Genomic DNA, 23269 nt, shown 5'->3' with positions numbered 1-23269 from the left:
ATGAACTTAAAAAAAAAAAAAGTCTAGTCAATAGTCTTCATCTTTTGACTTCCTATTCATCTTTTAAAGCTCAACTCCAACACTAATTTGTCCATAAGGAAGACCTGAGCTCCCTAAGGCTTTCAGAATTCACCTAACACTTTATTCTGCTCCTCCCTAATGTTCTAAACTTTCTGTTTCCCTCATTCTGATACAGTGCCCTTACCATAATGCTTAATTAAATTTTTGTTAAAACTGAAACAATATAGTGATAAGTAATCATCAGAGACAAAACTTAAATTTTTAATATCTACAATTAATCAATCCAGAAGCATTTATTAATTGCTTACCATATTCTAAAGACTGGGCGGAGGTGCTGGGAATACAAAAGTAAAACAGTCTCTGCCCTTCAGAAGTTGTCCACAGTTATGTAAACATAGGATATATGCTCTCTTCAAAAGTCATAGTGGTTATGGATAAGGGTAATATAGACTAACAACTACAGGAATTGGGAGGGGTCTATTGAAAGAAATGGTTCTTGAACTAAGCTAAAGGCTAAGGGCATTGCTTATTTGGAGTCAGGAGTTACAATATATATATATATATATATAGTTATTATTGCTCAATATGGGAGGAGGAAAGCTAAAGGGAAAGAAAAGAAATGCTTGTTTCTTGAAAAAAACATTTTTCAAAGATAAGTTGGAACCAAATGACAATAGACTTTTAATACCAAACTAAGTTGTTTATATTTTAATTTAATTAGGGAGCCACTGAAGCTTCTTGAGCAGAGTTTCATTGCCAGTATAATTTAAGTATAACACATTTAAGTTTGGCAGTTCTGTGTAGAATAGAATAGAGAGGGGGAAAGCCTGGATGTTGGGGACCAATTAAGATTATTGAAAAAGTCTAGACAAGATGTGCCAAGGGCCTGGTTATGTTATGATGTGAGTAGGGAAAAGGGGATTGAAGTGAGAGATATTGAGAAAGTAGAATAAACAAAACTCAGTAAAAAATGTCTACTGAGTAGCTAAATGAAAATGAAAAGTCAAAGATGACTCCTGGATTGTGATGACTGAGAGAATGGTACTGCTCTGAGCAGAAATAGGGAAATTAGGAGGTGGGGAAGATTTAGGGGGAAAGATAATGAGTTCTATTTTAAACATGCTAAACTGAGGTACCTATGAAACATATCAGTGGAGATGTCAAGGAGACTTCTAGTTTATTTTCCAGACTTTTTTTCTGGCTGATTACATATATATATATATATATATATATATATATATATACATATATATATATATATATATATATATATATATATTTAGAAGTCAGTTATATGACAATTGAATCCAAGTAAACTATAGAGATCATTAGGAGACAAGAATAGAGGGAAAGAGAAGGAGGCCTATGGAAGAGGTCCCCATGGTTGGAGACTTTGATGACGGAATAGAGAGGTCAAACAGGTAGAAGAACTAAAAGACAGCAAGGTCACAAAAATCCAGTAAGGAGAGAGCATCTAAGAGAGGGTGATCAACAAGATCAAATGCTGTAGAGCTCAAGAAGGATAAGGACTAAGAAAATACCATCACTAGAAAAAAATGTAGTATAGGAGACAGTGACTTGTAGTCAGGAAGATTTAAATTCAAGTAAGTCAGGCTATAAAGTGTATTAAACATCTACTATAATCCAGGTGCTCTACTGAAAGCCTGCTTCAGACATTTAATGCATGTGTGACCCTGGATAAATCAATTTCTCTGTGCATCTATTTCCTCATCCATTAAGTGAGGGGGGGGGGGGGTTGGACTCAGTGGTCTCTAAGGTCCTTTCCAGCCCTGAACCTATGATTATGTAACTAATGAGGTCAGAGGCCATACTACAAAGAGTTGAGGAGTTAATGAGAAAAAAAAGGGGAGGCAACAAGTTCAAATAGCTTTTCTAGGAATTGGCTAAGAGAAGGAAGAGAGATACAAGATGATAACTTTTAAAAATAGTAGGATCAAGTGAGGGAGTTTTAAGGATAAGAGGACCTTACACATATTTTGTAGGTAACATGGAAGGAATTAGTGGAAAATGACAGAAAGAAGATTAGTGAGAAAAAAGGGATAGAAGGATAGGAGAGAGAAAGGAAGAAAGAAAAATTTATGGAGGCAGTGTGCTATGAAATTTGGAACAAGATAATGAAGTCAAAGACCCAAATAGATTTGGTATTTGTAAGAATACTAACCATTCCCAAATTGATAAATTGTCAATAATTGCACATATATAACCTATATCAAATTACTTACCATTTTAGGAAGAGGGGAGTCCAAGGAAGGAAAGGAGAAAAATTTGGAACTCAAAATCTTGTTAAAAAGAATACTAAAAATTGTCTTTACATATAGTAAGGAAAATTCTGCTAAAAATAAGTTTAAATTAAGTTAAATTGTACAGTAGATCTGACAAGAATCTTTTGCTTAGCAAAAACTGAAGTAATAGAGAACAGAACAAGGGATAATATTAAAGGATGAGGTGCAGCAAGAGAGAGACAGGATTTACAAACAATTTTCTTAGTAAAATATGAGAAAATATTCTCAGGAGAGAAAGCAGAAAAATTTGAGAAGAGAATAATAGGTTCAAAATGGTTGCTGAGAACAGAAATAATCAATAGACAGGAATAAAAAGACTACTGTGCTACAGTGAGGGATCCACTTGAGATTGAATAAAAACTTATATTGACTATAACTCCCTGAAATAAAAGAAAAAAAAATGCAATTACAACAAATTCTTAAATAAATTGGATTTCCCCTGTATAGTTTCCTTAACTAAGAAAACTACTAATAAGAAGAAAGTTATAAAATCCTTTTTCCTATGGTATTTTCATCCATTCAATATTTATTGTATAGTCACTATGTTTTAGACAAACTTTTCATATAAAACTTTAAAAAAATTACCTTACATTTTATGAATTTAAATGTCACATCTAATATACCTCCCAAGTAAAAACATTCACAGGATATCATTTGAAGTTTTGATTCATCTTAGGTACATCAAATTCAGCAAGTCTAAAATGGAATTCATATTTCATCTATAAAAACTCATTAGTCCTCCAAACTTATTTCTCTCCTCTTACATAGATTATCACAACAGCTTTCTAATTTGTCTTCCAGTTTCTGATCGAAATCTTCTGCAATCCATCCTCTACACAACTGCCAAAAACAATATACCTAAAAATAGTTCTGATTGCGTCCACACTCAAAATTCTTCTGTGGCTAGCAATTACCTTTAGGATAAAACACTCCACCACACAAATATATTACATGAGAAAATGTAATAAAAGTGAAAATACAAACTGAATCAATTTACTTATTTAGTGATACACTAAATTCATCTGGAGAAAACAGATCATGAATCTTAAGTATCTTTTTTTTTTTTTTTTAAGAATGTAGTCTCTTAAAGGGCGTGGGGTTGTCTCTCTTCTTTTATTTCAGCATTTAACATATAGCCTGGCACATGGTAAACATTTAATAAATGCTTACTGACTGACTGACTAGAAATAATGAAACAAATGGGTAGGAAGGTGGGCTAGTAGAAACTGATTTTAAACTAAACTACAAAATAGTAATTATCAAAATAATTTGGTATGAGTTTTAAAAATAGATATATGCCTTCAGTAGAACAGTGAAACAGATTAGGCAAATAAACAAACAAACAAAAGTAGGAGTCCAATGTTTGACAAACAAGACGACCCCAATTATTATTTAACAAAAATTTCCGTGAAGACTGAAGGGAAATGCAGTAAAAGTCAACTTTAGACCAACACCTCACACAATATAACAAGAAAAACTGCAAATGAGTTTACAACCTAAACATAAAAGATTATATCATAAGCAAATTTGAAGGACAAATCTATGACTGGGGGAAGAGTTCATGATTCAATAGGGGATAAAGAGGATCATTTGATTACATAATATCAAAAAAGTTTTGTAAAAATTAATCCAAATGCAGCCAAGATTAGAAGGGAAACATTTAACTTTGGGAAAAAATACTTTGCAGGAAGTTTCTCTAATATAAAGATATCACAAGATAGATATAGATATTGATATCTGAATATCTGTCTATATATATGTATATAGATAGATATAGAATTGATATAAAAATTTGTGTCATTCCCTAATTGAAAAGGGGTCAAAGGATATGAACAGGAAATTAACCAAAAAAGAAATTAAAACTATAGCATACAAAAATGCTTCAGATTACTAATAATTAGGGAAATGAAAATTAAAGCAACTCTGAGGTTTTACCTCACATCCATCAGGTTGGCAAAGCTGACCAATAAAAGGAAAATTAAAATACTGAACAGGCTATAGAAAAACAGGGAATATTAATGTATTGTTGATAGAGCTTGAATTGGATCCAACTATTTTGGAAAGGAATTTGGAACTATTCCCAAAAATTACTAACTATGCACAGGTTTTTACCAGAAATACAATTACTAGGCTTATAACCTAAAAAAAGATAAAAGAGAGAAAAGTCCTATAAATACAAAAATATTTATAGCAACTCTTTTGTGGTGACAAAGATTTGGAAACTAAGAGTATGCTCATCATTTGAGTAATGACTGAACAAATTATCATTTATAATTATGATAAATATGATTGTGTTATAAAAGAAAGTTTCAGAGAAACTTGAAAAAAATGAAGAGGCACTGGAATTAAGAAGAGTTAGAGGTTTTCTATAGAAGAAAAGATTTTAATTGGGACTTACAGGATGTCAGGGAGGTCAACAGTTGGAGTAGAAGGAGAAAAACATTCCAAGCATGGGAGAGAGCCAGAGAAAACACATGAAACTGAGAGATGGAGTGTTCTGTTTAAGGTAACAGCTGTGAGACCAGCATCATTATCAAGGAGTAGGTGGTAGAGAATACAGTATAAAAAGTCATAAACAGTAACTTCTTAAAATGCTTTTAAACCACATTCCAAGTGATGACTAAATTAGTATGTGAAGATCTTTTTTTTTAATTTTTGTTTTTGTTTTTAGATTTTCCTTACTGTGATTTAATAAACATCATTCTGTGCTATTAAGGTTCCGGTATATTACAGTAAAATTGGAAAAGGAAGATAAAGTCCTTTATAAGCTGACTCCTACCTACCTGTCCAGATTTATTTCATTTACTCTTCATCAAATATCTTCATTCCTGTCAAACAGAACATTATTCCCTACGATCAATATTCGATCTTTTATTTTCATGTCTTTGCACAGGCTATCCCCCCATGCCGAATGTTCATCTCTACCTTTTAGAATCCATAGTTTCCTTCAAGAGTGGGTCTAGCCCCACATCTCATGGGAGATCATTTCTGATCCTCTCAGTTAAAAACTGATATCTCTCTCTCTCTCCCTCTTCAAATTACCTTATATTTATCTGTACAAATCTATTTCTTGAATAGACTGTATCTTGAGAACAGGAAATGCTTGATTTTTGTTTTTATATCCTCAAATGCCATATTTCCTATTTAATAATACAATAAATATTTGTTGAAATGAAATAAATGAAAATTCATGAAAAACTATGAAAGAATAAGTTTTTTGATATAATATAGACATATATACAAGTATATACATTAAAATATACATATAAAATACATTACCTAATAGCTTGAGGTGAGGTTTCAAATGGAATGTTTCTATTATATTGGGCATCATATACGTAGGCAGCAGCCAGCAAGAGGTCCTAAAGATTTCAAAACAATATAAATGAGATTGTCTTAACACTAAAAATAGAGAATGTATTTAGTGACTTGTTCCAATTATTACTTATGACTTATTACACTTTCAGTCATACTCTGACTCAGTAGTGGAATACTTTTTTGTTCCTCATTGCCATTTCTGGGCTCTCCCTCTACCATCACCTCCTTCTTTAAAGTTCATTAGATCCACACTTTATTACCCAATCAAGATTCTGGTGGCTATTGTCTCTAGGATTCTCTTTTTCCTTTCTCAATGAGTTCAGTGCCCTGCTCAATCTTTCTCTCCTCCTTAACTCCTGCCCTGATATTAAAGGACTTCAACACTCATATTGACACTCCCTCAAACACTCTAAATTCCCAGTTTCTTAAGATCCTCCTTTCTCATAACCACAGCTACACATAGAAATAGTAATATTCTTGATCATCATCATTTGCAAATCTTCCCCATTCATCTTCAAGAACTTTGACATTCCCCTTTATCTGATCATAATCTATTGTCATTACATCTCTTCCTCTGCTTTGCAACTCCAAAACCTGTCCTTTGTCCTTATCACAACTTCTAATCCTCAATCCCTCAGTTCTTTTAAACACTATCACTATCTATACTTTCTTCCCTTTCCCATCTTGCCCTCTTGGTAAACCAGTTCAATTCTCTATAATTCTCTTCTCTCCTTTTATCCTATTAAAGATCTTCTCCTGTCAAACTCCAATCTTCACTTATTTCCTACCATCCACTACCTTTGCTCCTGCTTATATGCTGTTGAATGAAGCTAAAACATAAAAGCATGCTGAATGGATTTACTAATTTATGTTATATCTTAACTGGACTTTCACAGTTTCACAGCAAGCAATCTTTTTATACTCCCTTAACTTTATACTTCTCACTAACAGGAGGGATTGGTTGCTGGGGTAGAAATGATGAGAACCTTGGGAAGAAATGGCCAACTTTGTATTAGAGAAGAACAAGAAAGCTGGTTATAAGTGCCTGGATAACAAGCACTCTAGGTTTGGGGAAAGTATATTCCATGTAAAGATAAGTAAGATTCCACAGAATAAAATCATAAAGGGTAAATAAACTCAGTAAAGAAGATAAGCTATCAGAATAAAATTTCAAATACATGAAGGGAAACAATTCTAATTAGGAAAAATGGAAGTTTCTTAAAAGACCAATGTGGATACACAAGGAATTCACCAACCAGCTTAGATTTTTTTTAAAGTAATATACAGATGCTAGCAAATTAAGGTAACAGAAAATGAACAGAAGGCCATGATGACATAGCCCTGTTTAAAAAAATTAGTGTCAAAAATAAATGGATAAATGAATAAATGAATGAAATAGTGTCAGAATAAGCTGAGACTGGAAAAGTTAAGAATAATACAAAAAGATTCTTTAAACCCACAATGGGACCCAAGAAAGGATCATTAAAGAGAGGTCTTCTGCTTTGAGTGAATGAGAAGATGATAATAATAAAAAGAAATCTGAACAGTACCATTATTATTTTGCTTTTGTTCTCTTTGTCATGCAGAATGGCCTTAACACTGGAAATGACAGAACAAAAATGATTAATAGAGACTTGATGCAAGAAACTACAAAGAGCACCAAGCTTCCCCTGATGAATTCAGGTAATTCATGCCCAGATACTGAAAGGACTTATTTGAATTTTAGCAAAACACTTGATAAATTTTCTCAAGTTTCCTTTATTAGTTCTTAAGACACTATCTTTTGGCTCCATGCATTTTCACTGGCTGTTGCCTAAGTCTGAAATCCTCTCTTCATCTGCCACCTTCAAGTACCAGTTAAAATCTCATGTTTTACAAGAAACCTTGCTTGATCTTCCTTAATGCTAGTCCCTTCTTTCTGTTGATTATCTCTAATTTATTCTGCACTTATCATTTTTGTACATAATTATTTGCATGTTGGGTCTCCCATTAGACTGAGCTTCTTGAGATCATCCCATTCTCATTCATAATGAGGAATACTGTATATTTTCTGCCATTCTATTTTTCCTCTCTTTAATGATCTCCTTGAAAGCAGAAATTGTGTTTTATCTTTCTTGGTATATTTTATCTTTCTTGGTATTCCCAATACTTAGCAAAATGTACTTAATAGGTGCTTGTAAAGGTTTATTAACTGACATGTGCAGAAAATGGGGATGGGAACTCAATGATAATATAATTAGATCTGTTCAAATTGTATTTAATGTCTAGACTAAAGGGGTAGTAGTTAATCAAGTCCAATATCAATGTGACAAAGTTCCACAGTAAAGTACCACTGTGCTTTTGTTTTAATCATTTACTCGAATAAAGGCACAAATGGCATACTCATCATATTTGCAGATGATACAAATTTAGAAGAAAGGGCTAACACAGAGGACAGCAGAATAAGAATCTAAAAGAAACATGAAAGGCTAAAAGCACCAGGCTGAATCTGCCAATATTCAATAAGGAAAATAAAAATTCTTATACTTTAGTTTTTAAAAATTATATGTATAAGGTAAAAGAGGAATGATCAGATTTCTAGTCTAATTAAGCTCTGGGAATTTCAATGAATTGCAAACTCAACATGATTTAGCAATATAATCTGATGACTTAGCAAAAAGCTTATGTGATCTCGAGCATAGCTTCCACAACATACCTGCATCTAATTTCACAGGGAATATAATTTCTTTTTGAATATTATAATTTAAAGATGAAAAGTGTCCAGAGGAGAAGAACCATGTGGTGACTGGCCTTCTGAGTGCAAGTATATCTCATACCATCTACCTGCTACAATAATTGGCTGTTCAATAAGCAGTTATTGATTTGAATAAAAGATCTTTTTTCCCATTCCTTGTAAAATTATGTCAATATGAGGCTGAAGTGAACACATGATAGCTGTTGTATGTCAGAGTCTGCACAGGAGAAAGTACTTGACTACATACAATAGCATACCAGCTCCATTAATGATTTAATTGGTAACCTTCCAGAGTCAAGTTCACTGTTATCTTGGTGAAAAAAAAAAAGGAACTTCTTTAAGAAGTTTTTTTTTTCTTTAAGAAAAAATCAGCTGATGTTTAGGTGCAGATGCTTGTTTTCCACCAATGCCAATGAAAAACACTGGAAGGCTAGGAAGAAAATGAAACAAAGGTCAGATTGAAGATGAAAGGTACTGACTTAATGATTATCTTCAGCTTTCTCAGCATTTTTGGCTCTAATAGTTCTGAAACAATCCCCTTATATGTTATAGGAACTAAACCTTGTGACTTTTAGTCACAAATTCTTAAAACTCTTAGTTAAAAATCACAGTATTTTAGACCCTTGAAGATTATTTAGTCTAACTCCTCTCATTTTACAAAGGAAGAAACTGAGATTCAAAGAGATAAAGTCCCTTACATAAAATTACCTAGCTAGAATGTGGCATACTTCAGGCAAGAAATCAGGTCTCTCCACTTCCTATCAAGCATTCTTGCCACTAGATGACACTTCACCTCTTTACCAACTTTCCCTCTGGAAACAACTATATTCTTTCCCTTTCTCCCCACTCCCAATCCCAAAAGAACTTCAAGCTCACCAACAACCATGGCAGAAGAACATGGCACAGGTATGAACTGGCCAGATCACCTGTTTAATTCACTTCAGAATTATATAGGAGTCAAATGTATCAGAGATGTTCTAGGAAGGGCAGAAAGATCTCATAGCAGTCAAAAGTTTGGAAGAATAAAAATTAAGAAAGTAAAAGCAGTGTGGCATAGTGGACAAAACTAGACTGAAGGGATAGTAGTTAATCAAGTCCAATATCAATGTGACAAAGGTCTACAGTAAAGAACACTGTGCTTTTGTTTTAATCATTTACTTGAGTAAAGGCACAAATGGCATACTTACGTATTTGCAGATGATACAAATTTTACTTGGACATTAGGACCCCCAAGTTCACATCCTCTTATTTACTGAATGACTTAATAATCAGTAAGCTAATTCATGCTTCTCTCCCATGTCTCCTCATCTGTAAAATGAAGGGGTTGGACTACTTGATAAGGTCTTTCAGTTCCAAGTCTATAATTTTGTCTTACTTCTCTCTAAGTGCTGGGACTACAGTCAGGAAGACCTGAGTTCAAATCTATCTTAGGCACTTAATTAGCTATATGATCCTGGGCAAGTGGCATGACCTCTGTCTGCTTTAATCCATGGAAAAAGTAAATGGAAAACCACTTCAGAAAAAAAAAATGCCAAGAAAATTTAATGGAAAACAAAGAAGTGAACACAACAGATAAATGAAATGGTTATTTAGAAGCTATGAATCTTGGGGGAAGGAACAACACAAGAACATACAAAGAGATGGGAAAAGTCCCAAACTAGAGGCCAGATTCTAGGAAGTCCCCTCTTTTCCTCTAGATGTCTTTTAAATAGGAGAGGGAAAATGGGAAGAATATTTGGTTTGATTCCTCCGGGTCTATATAGGTCAATATAAGGTTTGACATTTACAATAGAAGTATAAACTAAGATCCCTTCTCTAGGGGGAGGGGGATGAACACACACATACACACACATACATCCACAACACACATAATGTTTCCTTTAAAATCATAATCTATAAACTACTCTTGGATTTAGCTGCAATCCTAACCATATTGTCCTGTTATTTCCACTTCTGGTTTTGCTAATCAGAGGATAAAGAGTCCAGGAAGCAGGGATGTGGATTCAATTGCAGTGACATGGGCTAACAGAAAGTGAGCAGGAATAATATTTCAAAGTTGAGAACAGGGCAAATATTCCCAAATACTCCAAGAGACCAATTTGTAGTACAGGCTTCCAAGTCATTCTCCCTCATTTCAAACAGCAGGGTTCCACTTGGAATTAATAGAAGCATGCTTAAAATATAGAGTGTGAGATGATGGGTTGATGAACGGAAATGCCATAGAGGCAGAGGAAGCATTTACCTTTGTCAAAAGAACTTGTCTCTAAATCCTCTGGATTTAGAGCTGGATGGAACCTGCAAAGAACAATTTGTCTAATACCTAATGATTTTACTCGTAAGTCCCATAAAGAAGCCACTTGTCTGAAGTCCTACAGGTAGTAAGATGCTGAATGTCTTGTGCCTTGGTGGTTGAACAATGCGGACTTAGGTTTACAACGTTAACTTGGAACTTGATCTCTCCCTCCTTTTAACGCCTCTGAAACAGTCCCAACTAACTCCAAGCCCTAGAAGCATTTAATCACTGTTTTGAATTTAAACGAAATCTTTTGAAGAGTGAAGGCGCAGAACAAAAGAGTCCAGCTGTCCTATACAAACCTTTGGAAACACTTTTTTTTGAGATGTGAATAGAAAATAGAGAAATATACTCTCTCAGGAAAGGATTAGGCAAAGGGGAAGATTCAAGCCTGCGAACAAGTATTGAGGAGCATATGGTGCTAAGCTCTTTGCTTCTTTCACCTTATCTTCCTAAAGAGAGCAGTGTAAAATGATTATTAGGATTGCAAGAGAACCCCTTAACGACTTCTGTTTCTCTACAGATAGAAGAGGAAGGGGAGGGGTACCGAGGAAACGTAAGCGTCCTCCAGTCCGTAGGCTGGTATACACAGGGGCGCCCGCCAGAGCCGCAGTTCCCACCCCAACTCACCCCACCTATTTCCTGCGTCGCCTTTACCTCTTCTGTGGGCACCTCTAGCTCCGGGCTAATCTTGACTGAGCTACCCTCCTCGGGTAGGGGGGCCTCGTTACCCGCTTCCAATTCTTCCGCGGTGCCAGACATCTTAAGAAATTTCGTGCTGCTGCAGCCAGACCCAAGTGGACACTTTCCGCCACTGAGGCAGGCTGTCTAGAATCTGGGGAAGTAAGGAAAGTGCAGGAAACTGGACAGTGGCCCAAGGTGCTTGCAGCTAACCGAGCCTGTTAGAAAGGTGCTCCTGGGCTCATTGCCTCGATTGGTTGGAAGGGCTAATCCCTCTCTGCAGCCCGGGAACACTGAATCCGGCTGAAAAACTGAGGGGTGGCTAAAGCATGCTGACAACAGGAGATTTAATCTTCGTTTCACGTGACTCGAGAGGCAGTGGGAACAATTCAGCTGCAATCCTTGGAAGGGAGTGGAAATTCCAGCAGCTCCAGATGCGTGTGGACAGACCTACAGACCGACTCTCCCCCAAAACGGGCCTCTCGCTTGGCTCCCCCCAGCTCTGGCCCCTTTCCTTTTCTTGTCCTGACCTAGGCTGGACTGAAGTCTGCCTGCTTGGAAAGAGAGAGGTCGCATGCAGCCTGAGCAGAGAAGGAGCCCACCCAAATTGGGTGCTGGGAGAGGCTGGAGGCTGACCTACCCGACCTATCCAGGGAGCCGCTACGGCCGCGATCCTTCCGAAAGGTCTTTCAAACAACAGCTTGCTTTGGCTTTATCCGAAACAGGCCAGAGAAACTGTTCCTAATTCCAGAGAAGGACCCAAAGTCACTCCAGAAGGACTGGAGCTCCGGAGGCGGTAGATGCTGCTTTCTATTCCCAGCAAAATTCGTTCTCTTTGGGGCTTGGGGAATGGACAATGAAAAGGAGTTTACAAAGAGCAAGGATAACTGGGAACTTTCTATATGGTTATATATGGTGAAATAGTAGTGCTTGGTTCACCGGTGTGGTATGCCTGTTTGTTACTGGCATTATGAACACCTCTTCTGTGCCCTTTAGACAAAAACAAAGGAACAACAACAGAATCATATATCTCAGCTTTATGATCAATGATCCACACTGATTAATAAGACTTCCCCAAAGCTGCCCCAGGTCAAGAGTTCCAGACCAGGTCGGCTGTCAAGTGATGAACTAACTGCTTGGCATCCATCAAGTCCTGAGATGCTCAGCCAAGGATTAGATTGGCTATCAATATGGGAAGACTAGAAGCTATGAAAAGCAAATTTTCCCAAAGCATTGAAGGCAGCCAAGCAGCCATAGCCACTATTTGTAGAACAATTAAAGAATTTGCAAAATTATTTTTATTTCATTTGTTATTCAGTCGTGCTTTTAACTCTTTTTGACGCCATTTGGATTCTTCTTCTTTTTTAAAAATTTAGTAGCATTTTATTTTTCCAAATACATACAAAGATAGTTTTCAACATTCACCTTTGCAACACCTTGTGTTTCAAATTTTTCTCCCTCCCTCCACACCACCCTCCCATAGACAGCAAGCAATCCAATATATGTTAAACACGTGCAGTTCTTCTAAACATATTTCCACATTCAGCATGCTGCACAAAAAAAAAAAAAAAAAAAAAAAAAAAAAAAAAAAAAAAATCAGATCAGAAGGGAAAAAAAAAAAAAAACAAGTGAAAATACTATGTTTTGATCCACATTCAGTCTCTCTAGATTCAGATGACTATCGCAAGTCTACTGGAATTACTTTGAATTACCTCATTATGGAAAAGATCCAAGTCCATCACAGTTGATCATCACATGACCTTGTTGTTACTGTGTACAATGTCCTCTTGGTTTTGCTCACTTCGCTTAGCATTAGTTTATGAAAGTCTTTTCCAGGCTTTTCTGAAATCAGCCTGCTTGTCATTTCTTATAGAAAAATAATATTTCATTGCATTCATATACCATAACTTATTCAGCCATTCCCCAACTAAAAGGCATCCACTCAATTTCCAGTTGCTTGCCACTACAAAAAGGATTACTACAAACATTTTTGCACATGTGGATGCTTTTCCCTCTTTTATGACCTCTTTGAGATCCAGACCCAGTAATGACACTGCTAGTCAAAGGATACACATGGTTTTGTAACCCTTGAGCATAGTTCCAAATTGTTCTCCATTTGGCTTCTTAGCAAAGATACTGGAGTGGTTTGCCATTTCCTTCTCCAGTTCATTTTATAGAACTCAGGAAGATTAGTCTTCCTGATTGCAAGTCCAATCCTCTGTCTGCTGTACCACCTAGCTGCCTATTTAATCCAATTGTTTTCAATTTGTCTTCAACAATTTACTAGAGAGTGGGGTTTGTGCTGCTTTCCCCAGGCACATTTCAAGCTCCTTTAGCTGAAATTAGACTTTGCTTGTTAGAGTTGTATATTAAGTTATTAATAATAGTAACATATGTAAGAAAAGCATTATAATGTAATGGCCAGTCTTGGAGTTAAGGAGACCTGCCTCCGACATTTGCAAGCTGACTACAAGCACTTCTCAATGTTCCAGGTAACCCTAAGATTATGAATGAATAATAGAATTATAGAAGTGGAAAGAGATTTTACACTAGGAATTTTCCACAAGAGGAGATTACCAGACCAGTGAAACCAGAGGGCTAGACCAAATACACATGTGTATGTAAAATACCCAACAGAATCATAACAAGCTTCCATGAAGGAATGTAGATTTCTGCAAATTTGGGTCAGAAAAGTTCCTGTTATATGGAATGTATTATGAAAGACCTGTTTTCTAGAAATCTGAAGCCTGTTCTAATATTTAGAAAAAGAAGAAAATTTGTAATATAAATCATAACTAATATGTTTTCCTTTCTTAGAGGTATGGGATATGCTTAATATAATAGATGCTAAGTACTTGTTGAATTAAAGTGAATTTACACAGACAACTCCAAAAATAAAAGGAAAAAAATCTGTCTTAGGGGAGTACCTAGAGTCAAATGGGCAATAAGGAAAGGGAGAGAGTAATGGTACAGAGAGGAAGGGACTGAAAAAAAAAAAAGTTAGCCTATGGAAGAACAGATATAGTTGTGGGAGGAAGATTCAGGTAAAGGGTTACAGTATCAAATTGGGAACCAAGAAGGGATTGAAAAGGGATTTCAGGTAGCAATCAGTGTTCTCAGTCTGCTCCTATAGACCAAACACTGTTTCCTCCCTTACTTTAAGTAAATAGTCCTATCTTGAATAAAGTCCATACATAATTGAAGTTATTCTGATTTTAAAACATTGTCATTTCATTATCAAAGGCTGGGCTTAGATAGTTTAATTTCAAGGGCTTCATGAATCTATGACCTCATTGGGCATAGATTCTTTTTTAGCTCATCCAGATCACAACCCTGCTATATGTTCTCATCACATATGATTCTTTATCATATCTTTCCATTATTCTTTAATAGATGAGTCTCTGCAGTCAAGAATTCACTGGGCCCAAAATTCTTGCAACAAATCTTTCCTCAAGTAGCTAAAACTGGTCTTTAGGCTATACATAGTTTATCACTGGAGTGGTATTTGAAGCTTTTCCAGTTTATTAGAATCTACCAAATCTTCTGCTCCACTGGCCTAGCCACTAAGAACTCCTTAATACCATAATGAGGTGTCAAAGTAAGACTTCTGGGGAGGTACAAACGATTTTGGGATTTAAAAAGAAAAAGTAGGCACTAGAAGTGCTATTCACTATTTCCTGTTGCTTGGTGTCAGCCATGAAAGGGAGGAAGGGAGACTGCCTTATGCTGCACATTCCAACAATCTCATATAATGTGCTCCTGATTCCCCCAGTGGGAAATCCAGAGTTCAATATTGAATCCTGTACACTGAGACAGTATATCACAACTTGTTTTTTCCTCCACTCAGAAGGATGGTTGCTGACACTTTGCTTTTGTCTCATTGCATATGGCTTAGATTAAACTATATGGCATTCCAGAAAAGGAATGCATCTGTCTGCAGTTCTTTGCTTTATAAATAAGAATGAAGCAGTCAGATATAACACTGGAGCACAGAATCTGAAGGAAGAGTTCAAATGTCTTTAAATTATCAAATTTTAGCTCAATCTCATTTACTTTTTTTTTTAAGTTTGGATTTTTAAAAATCTACTTTTCTCTAAATAATTCCCCTTTTCATTTTCACTTGACTTTTAATCTTACAAACAGAACTATAACTAGGGTGGGGCAACTGAAGCTTTGTCCAAGAAACTGAAATTTAAAGGGCACTGACATCAGTTGTATTCCTTCAGCAGCCAGAAGGGGAGGGGGGGGGAAACCAACCAAGGTGAGCACCAAGTTATTGACCTTCCCATTACCAACCTTCTAGCAACCTTTGTCTTCCAAAAAAAACAAAAACAAAACAAAACAAAAAAACTTTCTAGCTCCACTGAATTTTTCTCTAAAAACTGATATGTTTCTTACTGTTTGTTCTGGCTCTAGAAATTAAAATTGCTCATTATATTTATGGTTACAAATCTACGACTCTTGCACAAATTCACAGCCTCATTCAATGTCCAAGTTGAAAGGGCTATCTAGGCCAATGGAGTAGAATTCACAAACATAAACTTTGATGTGGAGTTATTTGGTGTTCAATCAACAAAAATATTCTTGTCGGTCTATATTTTTCCCGTAGCAGCACAAGTGGAATCAAGTATGGTTCTGAATCTTTGGGCCTCTGTTATGTAATTTCATACAAATGGGGGGAGGAAGGTAGTGATAATATGGGAGTTCTAAATTACACCAAATGGATAAACATTTTTTAAGAACTACTGTGTTTGCAAGATGCACATTTGTTAAACATCAAAGCCATGAAGGAGGGATTGTGAATAGAAAGTCCAAACTTAAACTTATTTTAAACTTATTTTAGTATTTTGAGAGAGAGTTAGGCTTCAAGGTGGTTATTTTGGCTATCTTTGTCAGAATTGCTTCCAGGAATTTTGCTCATTGTGGGACCTCAGTAAAAGCCTATGTCCCTGGATGATTGAGTTGTCAATCATCATGGAACTAGCCAATAATGTTACATCCTCCCCTCTGATGATTCAGTACAGGAATAGGGCTCCAAACAGTCCAACATATCCACATCTACAGTAGAAATGCTGGAGCAATAGCAAGAAACAATCACCTAGAGACCATATATCCCTCAATAGTCTAATTTAAATCTCTCCATATTGTTACTTTTTACTTTTTAAAAAATTGCTTTTTTTGTTTGTTTGTTTTTATATCTCTCTCATTTTCCATTAAAGTCCTACCTCTAGCCCCTCTCTGAGGAGAATCTCATATAGAAAATAAAAGAAAGGAGGAAGGTAAACAGTTTAGCAAAATTAAACCTATGTTAGTGTTCCACATGCATAATCTTCTACCTCTGCAAAGAAAAGGAAGAATAGTTTTATATCTCTTGAACAGTTTTATATCTCTTTTATGAGTCCAAACTTGATCGTTACAATTACTTTGTATTCAATTTTGATTTTTTTTTGGTGGTAGTTATTCTTTCCACTTAAATTGTGATTAAAAATGTGTATACTGTTTTCCTGGTTTTGTGTACTTTATTTGCATATATAAGGTTTCCCCCCAGTATTTTTCACATTCATCATTTTTAATGGTGCAGTAAGATTCAAAAATCAAAATGTATTTATCCATTCTCCAATCATTGGACATCTACTTTGTTTCTAGTTCATTACTGCTACAAAAAGTGCTGCTATAACAATTTGGGGGTTTGTAGTTCCTTTCTATCTTTGACTTCCTTGGAATATAGGCACAGAAGTGGGATTTACAGGTTGAAATAAATAATGGGCATTCTAATTACTTCCTTTTTTAAAAAATTATAACTTTTTATTGACAGAACATCTGCATGAGTAATTTTTTACAACATTATCCCTTGCACTCACTTCTGTCCGACTTTTCCCTTCCCTCCCTTTACCCCCTCCTCTAGATGGCAGGCAGTCTTATACATATTAAATATGTTATAGTATATCCTAGATACAATATATGTGTGCAGATCCGTATAGCTGATTCTGTTCATCACTGATCAATTGGAACTGAATTGGATCTTTTCTTTGTGGAAGATATCCACTTCCATCAGAATAATCCTCATACAGTATTGTTGTTGAAATGTATAATGATCTCCTGGTTCTGCTTATTTCACTCAGCATCAGTTATGTAAGTCTCTCCAAGCCTCTCTGTATTCATCCTGCTGGTCATTTCTTACAGAACAATAATATTCCATAACATTTATATACCATAATTTACCCAACCATTCTCCAATTGATGGGCATCCGTTCATTTTCCAGTTTCTAGCCACTACAAAGAGGGCTGCCACAAACATTTTGGCAAATATAGGCCCCTTTCCCTTCTTTAGTATCTCTTTGGGATATAAGCCCAGTAGTAACATCTAGTTACTTTCTTAGCAATATTCCAAATTGCTTTTCAGGTGGTCCTACTCTCAGGCAATGTTTATTGTTAGTAAGCAGTCTTTCCCTAAGTACTATCGTGAATAAATGAATAATAAGGCATCTGGATGACTCAGTAGTTACAATGTAGGTTCTGATGTCACCCCTTCCTGAGTTCAAATCCATACTGTTGCTATATACAATGTTTTCCTGATTCTGATTACTTCACTCACTATCATTCCATGTAAATCTTCTCAGGCTTTTCTGAAATCAGCCTGTTCATCATTTCTTATAGAACAAAATATTCCATTACATTCATATACCATGTCTTATTTAGCCGTTCCTAATGTTTCCTTAACAGCTTTTTACTTTTCCAAATACATGCAAAGATAGTTTTCAACATTCACCTTTGCAAAATCTTGTGTTCCAAATTTTTCTCCCTCCCTCTTCAGTATCCCTTCCCATAGACAGAAAAAATCCAATATAGATTAAACATGTGCAATTGTTTTAAACATATTTCCATATTCATTATAATGTGCAAGAAAAATTATATCAAAAGCTGAAAGAAAAGACCACACACAAAAACCAAGCAAACAACAGCAAAAACAGATAAAAGTGCTATGCTTTGATCCACATTCAGTCCCTAAAGTTCTCTCTTTGGATGCAGATGACTCTTTCTATCACAAGTCTATTGGAATTGCCTTGAATTATTTCATTGCTGAAAAAATATCACAGTTGATCATCACATAATCTTACTGTTGCTGTGCACAATGTTCTCTTGCTTCTTTCTATTCACTTCACTTTGTATCAGTTCATCCAAGTCTTTCCAGATTTTTCTGAAACTAGCCTACTCATCATTTCTTATAGAATAATGATATTCCATTACATTCATATATCATAACTTATTCATCATTACCCAGCTGAAGGTGCTCTCCAGAATGGTTGGATCAATTCACAACTCCACCAACGATGCATTAGTGTTCCAAGTTTCTCACATCCCCTCCAACATTTGTCATTATATTTTCCTGTCATCTTAGACAATTTAAGAGGTGTGAAGTGGTACCTCAGAGAAGTCTTCATTTTCATTTCTCCAATCAATAGTGATTTAGAGCATTTATTCATATGACTAGAAATGGCTTTAATTTCTCCATCTGAAAATTGTCTGTTCATATCCTTTGATCATTTATCAGTTAGAGAATGGTTTGTATTCTTATCAATTTGAATCAATTAGATAAGGGATTTTTCATCTTATATATGCTACAGATTTCTCTAGCAGTCTGAACAAGCCTATGAACCTCTTCTTAGAATCATACTTTTTAAAAACAATTTAAAAATACTAATTTACAGTTAGATGTTAGAAAGATGTTCATTTCTTCTACATCCAAGTTCAATCTGAAATTTATTTGTGAACCTAGGGAGATGAAGACCTCAGGTTAAGAAACCTTGTTTTGGAAAGTCACCTTGTGAGGTTGAGATATTCAATGGTTTGCCTGTGGTTATATAATTAATGTATTTTAGAGTTTGCTTAATATATTTGTAAAATGAAGATAAAAGTAGCATCTACCTCCCAAGATTGCTGTGAGGATCAAATAAAATAATGATGTAAAGCACTTAGCATGGGGACTTGCACATAGTAAATGCTATGTAAATGTTAGCTATTATGATGATGATGATGATGATGATGATGATGATGATGATGATGATGTAATACATGCATAATCAATTCCAATAGTTCACAACTCCTTCAAGCTTTATTGAAAAGGTTAGAAAGACTAAAGAGTAGCATCATTAATTTGAAAAGTTTCATCTGGGAAATTATTTTTTAATATTTTAAAGTAGGTTAAGAGTCATGGTTTATCAAAGACAATAGAGACTAGATTAGATGATTTCTATGGTTCTGGTTAGCTTTAAACCTATGATCCTGATATTTGAAAAGGAAAAAAAAAAGGATGCTCAACAAAATGACAGCATGAAATTGGGAAATAGGAAAATGACTTCCTAGTGACTAGTTTAACAAATATATTTCTTTGGCTAAAGCTGAGGGATGATGACAAAAGAAAACATTCTCAGTTCTATAATTTGAATTCATTGGAGGGAAAGGAGAGAAATGAGGATATTTGTTGGCTTTTGAAGAATTTAAAATGACAATTTAAAAATGCCTTTAGTATTGTTTTTGAAGGGCTATGTCTTTTACATTTTTTCAAATTACTTTTTTTTTTTTTTTAGTTTAAGATTCAGTTTAGAAAAATGGCTATCTTTGATTCTTTCTAATTGTAAAGGTCCTGTTGTCTCTAAGTTATAATCCTTCTCTGAGAGGAGATTTCTTTTCTGTAAAATCTTTTCCTCTGTGAGCAGATTTTTTGGGAAGCTTCTGGAGCCTCCAGGCAGAGCGAAGGTAGAATCTTGAATCCTCTTCTTCCTGAATCCTGGCTCTGAATCTCCTTGAGCTTCCCTGAAGTTCTCCCGGGAAGTCTAGTTCTTCTCCGAGTTCAGACTCTCCTTCCAGACTGCCGTCTAAACTCAATCTCCCAGTATAGACTCACTCCTTGCCCGACTTCCCTCTTCTTTTATCCTAGCAGAGACTGGGCTAGTGAGAACTCAGGGGCCTGCGGGAAATACTTCAACCAATGAACTTGCTCCTCTTAAAGGTGCAAACTCCTTTAAAATTTGTAAACTCCCCCCTAGAAGTCCAAAGGTACAAACTCCTTTCAAAGGCCTGAACCAAAGGTGTGAATTCTGAGCTAGAGAATTGTTTAGACAATCTGAGTTATCACTTTATAATCCTAACATCTAATAAGCAGACTTCAGGATAATTAATTTGGGTCATAAAAAGAAATTATATTTTAAAATTATAATAGCACACATTTCTATCAGATTTATATTTTCTTCATAATAGCCTCTGAGATAGAATGAATGCATTATTATCTTAATTTTTTTTTCAGAGAGGAAACTGAGGATCACAGAAGTTAAATGATGTGCCCAGAGCCAGATAGATAGGCAGTATCAGAGCAAAAGAAGAAGCTGGTGATCCTGATGCTAAATCTAATATTCTTTCCACTATGCCATTAATCAGGTTAAAAAAAAAAAGAGAGAGAGAGAGAAATTACAAAATTATATCACAAACATAAATACACCAGTTTCAATAGGGAATGCCTTTAAGTTGCCCATGACCTGATCCTTTACTTCAATATCTTTTAACACTTTTCTCCTCCATTCATTTAACTGCTCTCATCTCCTCTGCCTCAATTTTCAAATTTTGCTCAAATTGAGTATACTTACATATTATTCTTTTATGCCTCTAAACCATCCATTTTTCATAGCATTCTTTATTTTTGTCTGCTGAATCCTGCCCTTCCCCACCTTAGGCCTTTTTTAGTATGGGAAGACATATGAACTGATGCAAAGTAAAATAAACCGAACCAGAAAAACAATATGCACCATCAACGTAAATGAAAAGAAAAGTCAAAATAAAAGAGAAATGTTGCAAAATGATAATGATGAAACTTTGCCTCAAAAATAGGTATGAAAAATCACACAAATATCCCTTCTACCTTCTTTGCAGAAGTAGGGAATGTAGGCATGGGTGTGGTTCCTATTAACAAGAAGTTACCAGACACAATTAATTCTTTTCTTGTATAATATATAATATTTTGCCTAATTACATATAAAAACAATTTTTAAGATTCATTAAAAAAAAATTGACTTCTAAATTCTCTTTCTTCCTCCCTCCTTCCCTCTCCTATCCCTTCTCTAAGACAGTAAACAATTTGATATAGGTTAGATATGTGCAATCAGGCAAAACATATTTCCATATTAATCTTGCTGTGAAAGAAGAAACAGAACAAAAAGAAAATATCCCCCAAAATAAGAATAAAAAAAATTACTATGCTTTGAAATGTGTTCAGACTACATCAGTTCTTTAAGAGTTCTTTGGAATCATCTTGGATCATTTTATTACTAAGAACAGCTGAGTCATTCACAACTGATTTTCATACAATATTAAAATACACATACGATATGTGTACAATATTCTCCTGTTTCTGCTCATTTCACTTTTCATTTCTGAAATCTGCCTATTTGTCATTTCTTATAGCACAATAGCATTTGATTACAATTATATATTAAAACTTGTTCAGTTATCCCTCAATTTCCAATTCTTTGTGACCACAAAAAGAAGAGCTTTAAATATTTTTGTGTGAATAGGTTCATTACATTTTTTTCTGATCATTTTGGGATCTACTAGTGTAATCACTGGATCAAAGATGCCTTTGGGCATCAATTCCAAATTGCTCTCCAAAATGGTTGGATCAGTTCAACTCCACAAACAGTACATTAGTTTCCCAATTTTTCCACATCCTCTGAAACATTAATCATTTTCCTTTTCTGTCATATTAGTCAATTTGATAGGTTGATTTGATGTAGTACTACAGAATTGTCTTAATTTGCATTTCTCTAATCAATAGTGGTTAATTTTTTACATGACTATAGATAGCTTTGATTTCTTCATCTGAAAACTGTCTATTAATATTCTTTGACCATTTATCAAAGGGGAATGATTTGTGTCCTTATAATTTGTGAAAAATGAGACCTTTAACAGAGACACTTGTATAAAAACTATTTCCCAGCTTTCTTTTTTTCTTTTAATCTTGGTTGTATTAGTTTTGTTTATGCAAAAATTTTTTAACTTAGTATAACCAAAATGTATCCATTTTATATCTCATAATGCTTTCTATCTATTGTTTAGTAAAAAGTTTTTCCCTTTTCCATAGATCTGACAGGTAAACTATTCCACGCTCTCCTAATTAGCTTATGGTATCACCCTTTATATCTAATTCATGTAAGCCCAATTCTATGCCTGCCCCCACAAATGACATACTTTTTGTTTTTTGGAATTTTTAGTGGAAAGGAGTAGCACAAGGATTATATTCTCTCATGTCAAAAGCCCATAGCTCTTTTAAATTGCTCTAATTTTGCTGAGGGTACCACCATTCTTCTAGTCATTCTACTTTGTAACTTTTGTCTGATACTTAATGCTACTCTCTTTCTTATCCCACATAGCCAATCTATTGCTAAATATTGTCATTTCTCCCTGCACAGCATCTCTTGCATCTAGTCTTCTCTCTGTTCCCATGGCCACCCACAGTCCCACTGCATTGCTGAGAAGAGCTAAGTCTATCATAGTTGATCATCCCACAATGTTGCTATTACTATGTACACTGTTTTCTTGGCTTTGCTCATTTCACTCATCATCAATTCATGTAAGTCTTTCCAAGTTTTTCTGAAAAGCACCTCCTTATCATTTCTTATAGAACCAATAGTAATCCATTACATTCACATGTTACAACTTGTTCAGCCATTTCCCAATTGATGGGCATCCCCTCAATTTCTAATTCTTTGCCACCATAAAAAGACCTGCTACAAACATTTTTATAGGTGTGTCCTTCTCCCTTTTTATGATCTCTTTGAGACACAGACTTTGGTGGTATTGCTGAATCAAAGGGTATATAGTTTTACAACCCTTTGGCCATAATTGTTCTCAACTCCACAAATAATGCAA

General features: G+C 35.1%; 1 protein-coding gene across 3 annotated transcripts in view; it reads right to left on the bottom strand.

Annotated features, from left to right (window-relative positions):
• LOC141555077 (two pore channel protein 2-like) overlaps positions 1–11953 on the bottom strand; it is a 51951-nt gene extending 39998 nt beyond the window's left edge. For 2 of the 3 annotated variants that reach the window (XM_074287667.1, XM_074287668.1), the window contains exons 1-2: positions 11327–11953; positions 5604–5686 (exon numbers count right to left, since the gene is read on the bottom strand). In XM_074287667.1, coding sequence (XP_074143768.1) covers positions 5604–5686; positions 11327–11431 — 188 coding nt within the window. In that variant the 5' untranslated portion in view covers positions 11432–11953. Of the gene's footprint in view, positions 1–5107; positions 5162–5603; positions 5687–11326 lie in introns of those variants that run through there. The other variant, XM_074287669.1, reaches the window with a different exon arrangement.
• Positions 11954–23269: the final 11316 nt, after the last annotated feature.

This window comes from Sminthopsis crassicaudata, chromosome 2 (genome assembly GCF_048593235.1).
Source record: "Sminthopsis crassicaudata isolate SCR6 chromosome 2, ASM4859323v1, whole genome shotgun sequence".
Lineage (NCBI taxonomy): Eukaryota > Metazoa > Chordata > Mammalia > Dasyuromorphia > Dasyuridae > Sminthopsis > Sminthopsis crassicaudata.
Note: the sequence above shows the minus strand (reverse complement) of the source record. Positions and strands in the feature narration are given on the sequence as shown.